This window comes from Siphateles boraxobius, unplaced genomic scaffold (genome assembly GCF_051911475.1).
Source record: "Siphateles boraxobius isolate OS27281-9 unplaced genomic scaffold, OSU_SipBor_1 22, whole genome shotgun sequence".
Classification (NCBI taxonomy): Eukaryota; Metazoa; Chordata; class Actinopteri; order Cypriniformes; family Leuciscidae; genus Siphateles; species Siphateles boraxobius.
In genome coordinates, this window is record NW_027508833.1 from 10,262,940 (window position 1) to 10,273,750 (window position 10,811).

At 39.4% G+C, this 10,811-nt stretch overlaps 1 protein-coding gene across 7 annotated transcripts in view; it reads left to right on the forward strand.

Moving 5' to 3' along the window:
* The window catches only part of col12a1a (collagen, type XII, alpha 1a), a 101,379-nt gene extending 97,339 nt beyond the window's left edge, over positions 1–4,040 (forward strand). For 4 of the 7 annotated variants that reach the window (XM_077238599.1, XM_077238602.1, XM_077238597.1 and 1 more), the window contains 2 exons: positions 274–444; positions 3,217–4,040. In XM_077238599.1, coding sequence (XP_077094714.1) covers positions 274–444; positions 3,217–3,362 — 317 coding nt within the window. In that variant the 3' untranslated portion in view covers positions 3,363–4,040. Of the gene's footprint in view, positions 1–273; positions 445–2,342 lie in introns of all 7 variants that reach the window. The other 3 variants (XM_077238601.1, XM_077238604.1, XM_077238598.1) reach the window with 1 other exon arrangement.
* Positions 4,041–10,811: the final 6,771 nt, after the last annotated feature.

Here is a 10,811-nt window from a genome sequence, read left to right on the forward strand (position 1 = left end):
CTGTGGAGGCTTTATTGGCAACACATGTGCTGACATCATAGTGCACAAGAGCGAGAGTTGAGGGACAGCATTCCAGTTCGGTTTATACCGTCTAGACAGAAAAGGGTGGACGGGTGGACGGGGGGAACTCGCCTCTTCTTCCTTTTAATTAAGCAGTCAAAATATTTAAATTACAGTGCTTGAAATCAGTTTTCCCCTCCCACATCCAGAGAAAACCTAGAGGCAAAAACTAAAGGACGCTTTCTTACACCTCCTCTGCCTGTTTTTTTCCAGGGCCACCAGGGCAGTCTCAGACCGGGCCCCCTGGTCCATCAGGCTCAGCTGGGCCCCGTGGCCCACCGGGGCGGCAGGGTGGGCCTGGAGTCAGAGGACCGCCTGGACCTCCAGGATACTGCGACTCCTCCCAGTGTGTCGGCATCCCTTACAATGGACAAGGTTACCCAGGTACGGTTACAGGACGGTTGATTGAAAAGCTCTGTTCCCAAACCTAGTGAGCTCTCGTCAAGGGGTTTACCTTCTAAGGTAACATTCTGAATGAACATCTGAATCAACACTCTTCATAGGCAATGACACAAATAGCAATGCTTCCATTGGAATTTAGAATTAGCATGTTGCAACACTGTGACACTAATAAGCATTATAATCAGGGTTTGAAATTTACTTTTTCACTCACCGGCCAATTTGGAAACTACATTTTTAAGTTATTGGCCATTAAGAACTTCTACAAGCTAAAAAGGAAGAAGAAAAAAAAGAAAGAACTTTCAGATTAACTACGTCACAGCTTATATTATACAGTTTGTATTTCATACATTAATTTCTTATTCAAACAAAATCTCCTCACTTCCTCTTTCATCCTCTTCACTAAAATATGTTTTAGGTGGACAGATCAATGCAGTACAAAGAACATCAAAAAATAGGATGTTGGAAATTAACAATGTATTTTCCGTTAACCAAATGCTTTTTAATCTTCGCTATTGCTTCAAAGCAAATGAACAAGCATTGCCATCATTTGTTGCGCAGTGATGTGTGTGTTCAAGTAAGCCAGATATGCACAGATTCTGCGCAATACGCTGTATTTTATATATCATGATGAGTCACGAGTTGAGTATTTGCGCTAAATCTTCGCAGATTTGGCTTACACGAACTTCCCCAGCAAAGTGAGTAAACATAATAAGTAGCCTAACACGCCAAATTGGCTAGTGATTTGACAGCATTACCTGCCAGTTGATTTTTATCCACATTTGGCAGGTGTTGAATTCAAACCCTGATTATAATAGAAAGCACACAAAAATATTTGGGCAAAACAGTGAACACAACCTCATTGTTTTTGTTAGAATTACTTTTCATTTTGCTGAAACATAAGGTAAGATGGGAGATATCGCCCTTAAGAACAATGTGAAAACTGTAATATATTTAGATATAATTAGTTATGAAGGGAAATTAATAGAAACATTTGCACAAAGCTTTGTGTGCTTGTGGTCTCCTAATCAGGACCCGAAATAGATACATATTAAGTCTGAAGCAGTGTTAGGAGGAAACTCAGTATATCCCTGCGGTGTCATAAGATCAATTCCGCTTTGAAGCTTGCGATATAAATAAACGCACACACCAACCATCACTTTATGTTTTCATGTAAACAGTGTGTTCAGGTTCATCAATCGGAACAATTTAAAAATGGTAAACAAAGCTATTGACACTGTCAAAACGTGCCATCGGAGAGCGGCTAATTAAACGCCACCGTTTCAGTCGATGATTTTGAAACAGTTACTTTTAAAGAATAGCGAAGATGTCTGAAATGTACTTCCTTCTAACTCATAGAATTATTGAACATAACCCCAATTGATTACAAGAAGTAATCAATTGAAAAATAATAACACTAGAAACAATATGCCACTACTGTCCCATCTTACCCCAACAGTCTATTTTTATCTTTTCACTTAAAAGAAACAACAATATTTTTGACTTTACAAATCTAAAATCATTAATGTGTCCACAAATAGAGACAAAAACATTGTTGTTCAACATAATCCATTGTCACAGATTGCCATTTTCCAGAAACACAAAGCTAGATCATTTAACCTCAAAACTTTTCAATGTTCATATTCAGATGAAATGACAAAATTAATAAGAGCATTAGATGTTCTTTTATAAGACTGCACAATGCTGTTTATCTAGGCAGCTCACTGTGGTTTGGAACAGAGCTCTATTGTAAGCGACTAATGATATGATTGCTAGGCCTATGTGTTTGCTTAACAATATAGCTAATCATTCAAGAACGGCATGTTTACACTGGAAGGTAGTCGTTTTGCCACTGAACTAACCCAATCTTTAACCCATTTCAGGTTTTGCGTAGTATGCTATCTAGACTGCCTGATCCCTTACCTGACGTTAGCACTCGCTCATGAGCTAATACGGATAACCACCATGGATATGATTGCTGAATATTTGCTGGCCAACTATAAAACAAACAAAAAAATACAATCAAACGAAAGAAAGGACTGGACTGCCACTAACACCAGCTGAGCACAACTATATCATACTGGAGCCAGTGATGGTTACGTACCCGTGGCCTGTTTGCATCTAGAGCAGCAAGAAAGAGCTTCGTTTTGCTGAGGAAGCATGTGAAACTACTAACATTGAGCATTTATGTTAACAGTGTTCAACAGTGGTTGCTCTTTATGCAGGGAAAAATGACTGTAAATAAACTAATTGTGCCTTGTAAATGTTAAATCGATGACACAGTGGGCTAAAGTTAACAGGTTAACAGCAGTCATCACGCTTGCACCTGATAACTTGCTTCTTGCTGATCGCTGACGTTTCATTTTTTCACCTTCCATGATACGTATAGGCAACGCTCAGGTTACAAATGTAGTGTGTGCCACTCGTATATGCAACCATGAAGTTTTAGGTATGCGTTTTTCTTTAATTCAGGTTTTTTTTTGTATTGTGATTTTTTTAATTGTGCGATACCTCACAGAGATCAGCAAATTTTTACACAAATGCATTCTTTTTACGCATGTATGTTTGATTAGTTCTAGTTATAGCCTAGGAGGAAAAATCCAAACGCATGTTGTGGACAACTGCCAAATGGATTTAGTATTTGGTTAATATAGAAGTTTTTTATTATTATTATTAACACCATGTATAAATGAGTTGAAATGACATGTTGGAACCCAAACGCACATGCTCAGCTGGCCAAATAATATTTCCAAGCAGGCCCCTACCAGCCAGAACCTGAAACCTACGTAGTGCCCATTCCAGCCCAGCCGTCGGAAGATATCGAGACACAGTCGCCAGGTTTACGAAACCAGCGTGGAAAAAGATCGCTATCAAGACAGGAAGCTGAAAGAATAAAAACATAAAGGGAAAGTGTATCTTCTGTACTGTCAAAAACTGCATTTAAATCCAGATCTTTTAACACAGTCAAGTGGAGAGGCGGATATTCAACTCTCATTTCCTCGTGTGCTTGCCGACGGTTCCACAAAATGTCTTTGCTTGTAACATAACTGCATTTTGTATTTGTTCAGTAATATGTCCTATAAACACTATGTACTGATTCCTTGCACATTTGAAGGTTTGCAAAGTGTAAACGTGCTTGCTGCAGTGCAATTTGTTGTTGTTCTCTCTCTCTCTCTCTCTCTCTCTCTCTCTCTCTCTCTCTCTCTCTCTCTCTCTCTCTCTCTCTCTCTCTCTCTCTCTCTCTCTTTCTCTCTCTCTCAAGGTTCAACTTCCTTTGATTCTTAGACCTGGCTTTTGTTTTGTTATCATAAACCGAATATTTATCTGTTGTATACCAACTCGCTCCAAAAGAGGAATTGCATGCCTGTGTTGTATATTTAGTAAGGACGTTTACAATCAGAATATAGTTGTTTTTCCGAGTGATATCAGTTGAAATGCAGTTGGAATTTGTTGCAAGTCTATGGACATAGAATAGCTTTTATCATGTCTGAATTGCACATTGTGAATTCCACAGCCTTATTTTCTTATTTATTTCTGAAACAGAAGAGGCATTTTTCAATAAAACTACTGAAAATGTTTAATTGCTGTTGTGATCTGTTCTTTCATATTTAGTTTACATTTACAATGACATTCAGTTCCTGAGTTTGAATTGAGGTAGCAACAAGGATTGTGATTGAATTTAATTTCATTCCATTCTAATTTGCATTTCTAAGAAACTTTTAACTTGATATGATATATGAACATTTTGGCTGATACCGATAACCATTAAAACCATGTCCCAAACACACAATTATAATGTTCTCATTATAATTTTAAGTAGCTTATATGACAGACTTGCACCACACAATTATGCTGTATTATCCTTTTTGAAGTGATATCCAAGCGATTCAAAACCATCATAGCGAACAGTGCGCATCTGGGCTCAGCTGAAGAAAATATTATCAGCTGTAATTTATCAGACAAATTTTTTCAATGGGCTGATAACAATAACATTAAAAATTAACATACAGTATATCATACGATACCGATATGGTGGCCGATATATTATGCATCCCTACTTTTAATAATCCAATTAATTTTCTTACATATGAAATATACAATTAATTTTAAATACTTTTGCAGAGTCAATATAATTACAATTGCAATTAATTTTGCCATGGACATAATCCTCTTTTGGTGCCACTGAGGTGGGTAAGGTTAGAGACAGGTTTGGTGGTATGGGTAGGTTAAAGGGTTAAGTTGTCAATGTTATATATATATATATATATGTAAAAACTTGTATGTAAACAACAAGTGCATGGTATCAAATTTTTAGTTTAAATTGTAGTATATAGTAGTTAATATAAAATTGGACCAAAGTTTCTTTATAGTGGAAAAAGGTTCTTCAGATTATTAAAATGGTTTTGAAGTTTATGGGGAACCAAAATACATTAATTTATAAAGACAAAACTATTTTCCTGGGGTTACATCAGAAAGTAGCAGCTCTTTAAGATAACAGTTGCAAGTTGCCACTTTTTACAGTGTAATAAACCACTTCAGGCGACCTCCATAAAGCAGTGGAACTTGTATTTCCAAAGAAAACAATCATGTGGAGTACAGATGTTCTTGTAAATGCCAAAGACGTTCATTAAGATAAGTTTTGTTCTGCTACATTAAAACTGCAGGTAATCATGGTAAGAAATCACTGTTTGTGCTCTGAGATTGATTTGACACATTAAAGGCTCATTGTCATGACATTTCTGTACAGCTCGTCTCAAAACATTCCATCAAAGGAACATTGAGGAGATCTGGATTAAAGAAAAGAGGGAGCAACTTGCCAAAAGTCTGGAATGCTGAATTATATAACTCTCTGTTTCCAATACTATACTTGCTTTGACAGTGTTCATGTAAAAGCTTACATTTCAGTATTTTTCCATCACATTTTAACTCTCTGATGCTGTTGTCAACTACAGGGGCAAATATATTCAAGTCATTTTGATCCATGTAGGCTGAAACGTTACATCCAAACCGTCATGGGTGACCCATTTTTTTTTTTTTTTTTTGTATTTCTAACAAAATAAATTCAACATGAAAGTGAGAAACACTAACAACAGCCATAAGTTATTGAAAAGTCTCTTGAGACTTTTATCACCAGCCAATCCACCTTATTATTCACCTAAGAATCATTTGTAAATTTAATGTGTCTGGCTTTCCGGTGTCATTCGCTTCCAGTTATTTTTAACTGTACAAAACAGTTTGTTATGCTGCTTGATATTGCAAACTGCATTTCTTAACATATTATTTGAATGTATTGTAATTATAAACAGACTGGTTTGTAGCGTGAACAGTTTTACGGTTTAAGACACTTTCTTATTTCCCTAATGTATCAGTCTGGCACATTTACATAAAACGGTTTACTACCGCATTGAAACATAATGTGGATTACAAAGCAACAGGAATTAATAGGAAGGCCTAAAAAAGCTATCTTTTCCTGAGAATTAAACCACATATCCTTCACAATGAAAATTTATTCATAACATTTTCAGTCGAAACTCTAGCTACACCCTCAGTTTGTTGCTTGTTCTTAAGTCCCCCAAGGGGTCTCCTGTTTTAATGGTGTTTCCTTAAAACAATCAGCTCTAATTGAAAGCACATTTATTCATGTGGGCTGTTTTTCTCCATCAAAAATAAAAATAAAAAAATCCTTTAAATGCGTTAGCCACAGACGCTCTATACCGTTTTGCACTTCCTCAACTCTTTCATCTGTCTCAAAGGAAAGAGGAGAACTTTGATCGTTTCACCTCTTACTTTTATTTTTTGTTCTGTCTAACTCAAAAAAGAAACAGAGTACCACATTAGTGTGTAATTACAGTACTTTCGAAGCCTAGATAGGAAATGTTTAGTCGCTCAGGAGATTACGTCATAGAAGATGATTATCAAATCAGTTTTTCAATTTGCTTCACCACGGTTTATGCATCCGCACTATAGTGCCATAGACCCCATAGTTGTGCGTTTAAGTTTCAGGGTAAATGTAGGTTTTTGTGTTCAAATACAGAACAAGCCGCTTGTGTAGCATGCCTTTAGGTTAAATATCTAGTATATTTAGCAGGTTGATAGGTCCTTTACATGCAATCTGCTAGAAATCACATCCTTTACCACATCTGCACAAGCTGACTGGCCACTGCTGATTCTGCAGCCACTGAGAATGCTTGTTCAACATTTAAATAGTCTGATTGAGTGTTTCCCAGGTAAGTCAGTAAGCGGAGAGAAGACAGTCTTTTGTGGCTGTTCGAACGTATTAGATCACATGAGCGTTTACACTACAAAAGCAATCCGTTCGAATGTTTTTTCAACTACCTCTGAAAGTGGTCAAAAGTGGACAAGCTCAAAACGTTTTAGAACCCGTTTACACCTGTATTTACTGTAGCATCGTCCACTTGTGATCCGATCGACCAAGACGCTTCTTAATACCAGGTGTAAACCGGGCCATAGTGATAACAGCCAATCACATTACTTCCAGCTTGAACTGCAACGCGCTAGGGTATGTGCATGAAGGCGATCTGATTGGCTGACGCCTGCGTTGGAACTTGAAAAGTTGAACATTTTTCAACTTCTGCTGCAACCAACGCCAGTGACGCAACACAACGGAACTGACAATGCAGTTCAGCAATGCATGACGTCACACATTCAAAGTAAATTAGAAGCATTAACGAAGATGTCCCGTGTGAATGCACCGTCAGAGTTCCTCTGAACCCTTCCACCTTCCCCAGCTCCACCTGCCTAGATCTGCTACGGGATTTATGGATGTCTGTTTATGCAGCGTCAGAATATTTTACATGCACACAGCATCTGTCTATACGCAGACAATCCATACTTGCTCTGCAGCAGCAGCGTGTGTAGCAGATCTATTCAGCCAAGACCAAATTCAGTAACACTCTTATATCCATTAACATTCTTAAACTCTTCTGAGAGTTGTCATGATCGAACTGTGTTATTAGCAGTGATGGACACAGTAATTAAGTATTTTTAGTTTGTTAATATACTGAAGTAGGCCTACATTTTTTCAAGTAAATGTACTTTATCAGAGTAGTTTTATTTTGAGAAAGTTTTACTTTTACTTCGCGACATTCCAAAGCATAATATTACGGTGGCCCAGTAGTGCAAAACACAACGGAATTTAAAAAGCAAACATAATTTCACAACACAACGAAATTAAGCCACAACACAACAAAATGAATCCACAACACAACAGAAATGGGCCACAATACAACGGAAAATGTACAACACAACAGAAATGAGCCACAACACAACGAAATAAAGCCGCAACACAACGGAAATGCTCCTGACCACTAGAGGACTCTCGGAGCGCGGAAAGTTGGTTTTCCATGCCCTTGTTCTATAGAGACACCAATATATCAATACCACGATTAGTTTTAACAGTATGTAACTATTGTATATCGACATAAAATATTACTTCAAAATCACCTACATGAATGATAGCTTCGTTATACTCGAGACTGCTTTGACGTGCTACTACAACACATGATCCCTAAGGGAACGTCTGGCAAATCCACCAAGTGGTTTTAACGTATAATATATTATAATATAATTTGATAAATAAAAATGAAAAACATTTGGTGAATTGCAGAATTACAAGAAGTTATTGGCACAATTTCACCTGTAATAAGTCAGCCTGGTCACTAGAAACCTACCACAAGCTTTAGGACATGAAAGTAAGAAAAAAAACTTTAGGTGAATCACAGTGGGCCTAATGTTTTTATTTAAAAAAATTGTGTGCTGTGTTTACAACGGTGAAATTGAGCTATTGGCACAATTTCACCTGTTGTAAGTCAGTCTGGTTATTAGGAACTACAACCTTTGAAACATGATAAAAGAAAAAGAAAACTTTCCTGTAACAAATTTCCTGAAAAATAATTGTTTACTGTAAATACATGAAGCGAGGTATTGGAAACAAAGTCACCTGTAGTAAGTCTACTACCAATACAACCAGGCTTTGGATTTTGAACATTTCTGTTTTTGAATGTTAAAAGTAATTTTAATTAATACAAATTATATGTTTTAACATCTTGGAGGAATTGGCAGACGTTCCCTAAGTGATCATGCACTTGGTAGCGGTGATTTTGAATAAATGTCGATACACAGTGGTTAGCTACATACTGTTAAAACTATTCGTGGTGTTGATATATTTATTAGACTGCTGACTGACTCTATAGAACAATGGTAAGGAAAACTAACTTTATCACGCTCCGAGAGCCCTCTAGTGGTTGGGAGCATTTCCGTTGTGTTGCAGCTTTATTTCGTTGTGTTGTACATTTTCCTTTGTGTTGTGGCTTATTTCCGTTGTGTTGTGGCTCATTTCTGTTGTGTTGTACATTTTCCGTTGTGTTGTGGCTCATTTCCGTTGTGTTTTTGATTCATTTCGTTGTGGCTTAATTTCGTTGTGTTGTGAACTTATGTTTGCTTTTTAAATTTCGTTGTGTTGTGCACTACTGGGCCACCGTATAATTTCATACTTTTTACTCCACTACATTTCATAAAATCATGTCATTCCTTATTATTTTGAAGTGAAGAAGAGCTGATTCTTTTCAATTAACCTGTTAAATCGGTTCACAAAACGCACTGAACGATTAATTTGTGAATTGGATCTGTTCTCGAGTCAGCAATTCCAGTGTTTCCCCTACAATGTATTCAGCAGTGGCGCAGCGCAGCCGCTGGATTTTCAGCGCCGCTGCAAAGACATGGCGCCCGGCGACGCTGCAAATTGGATATTTCTAATGCGGTATGTGCGCAGCAGCGCGCTCATAATAGAAGCGACGCGCTATGCTCATTTTTCCAAGCGCGCCTCTGTTCATGGTTGCATTGCAATGACAGACGCCACGGGAGAGCAAGCGCTTGTGTAAAGGAAAAAGTGGTACGAACTGCGCTCTCCATGAATTCATTGATTCAATGGCCAGAGCAAGTCTCCAAGATTCACTGAATTCACAAATCTGACACTCAAAATAAGCAGAGAGACTGAGAACGTCTCGGTTAAGTATGTAACCCTCGTTCCCTGAAGGAGGGAACGGAGACCATAGTCGACTGATTGGGATCACGCCTGTCTTCTTCGAGTACTGTTAAAACGAGCCACTAGTGCTGCCATCTTCCAGTGCCAAGACAAAAGCCTTCTGATCCCCCCACATTATTGAGGCAGAGACAGGATAGGGCTTAGGCCAGGGAAATCACTGCTATTACACAAGTCCACTGGGAAAGCATTCCCTTTCTTTGGAAAGGAATACGCTGTGGAAGCCACATCCTGCCCATAGGGAAGTAACATGTGGAGGATACACATATTGCCTAACGGATAACCGCCGGGGCAGGATGTGCTGGATGGCCTCCGTCTGCGTTTGGGCACAGTTCTTCACCACGTCGCTGAACAGCCCAACCTGAGAAATCGGGCAGTCCAGGAACCGAACCTTTTCCGCATCCGCCATATCAACCAGGCTGAGCCAACGATGGTGCTCCTGGACCACTAAAGTGGACAATGCCAGACCGATCGCGCATGCCACAATGCTTGTGCCCCTGAGGGCGAGGTCGGTTGCAGTGCGGGTCTGGGCTACCCTCGTGCATGACCATGACTGCCCTGGCCTGATAGACCTGTAGCAACGCCATGGCAAGCAAAGAGGCGGCGGCTTGCCCACAGGCTTTGTAAGCTCTCCCGTCGGAATGGATGAGAACTTACAGGCCTTAGGGGGAGACGAGGATCCTCGGTCCAAAAGGCATGAAGGCTAGTCTCGATCTCAACACCGCGATAGTCATGTTCTCGCAATGAGAACATGAACTATCTACAAAAGCTGCTTCAGCTTGCTGAATATATAGTGTGGCAAGTGTATATTGTGGTTTTGCGAAATCTGTAACGAGAGAGGAGCCAGTGTCAGCTGTGCGGTGAGTAAGTAGGTCAAGTGCAGATGAAGAACACCTGTGTCTGATTGCAGTGCTTAGTGTGGAGAGACCGCATATAAGCCAGTAGGAATGAGAGAGCGAGTGAGAGAGAGCAGGACTCGGGACACACGGACGCTGCACACGGACTGAGAGCTGGAGACACAGTTGAGCTGGAGAAGAGTTTATTCTGTGAACGTTGCTGTAGCTTAGTCTACGGTGGAGGCGCGTGGCGCAACTTTAGTTTTATTTTATTGTTACGAGTCAATGACACCCTCACCAGCTTCAGCCTCGGCGATTCAGGGCGCTGAGCCTGGAAGAGTCCAGCCGACCCTTCGTCATGGAGCAACAGCTCCGGGACTCCTTCCGCAGTTGGCTGATGGCCGACGGAAGCGACGTCGAGGACATTGTCAACAAGGTGGTACTGGAGCAGTTTG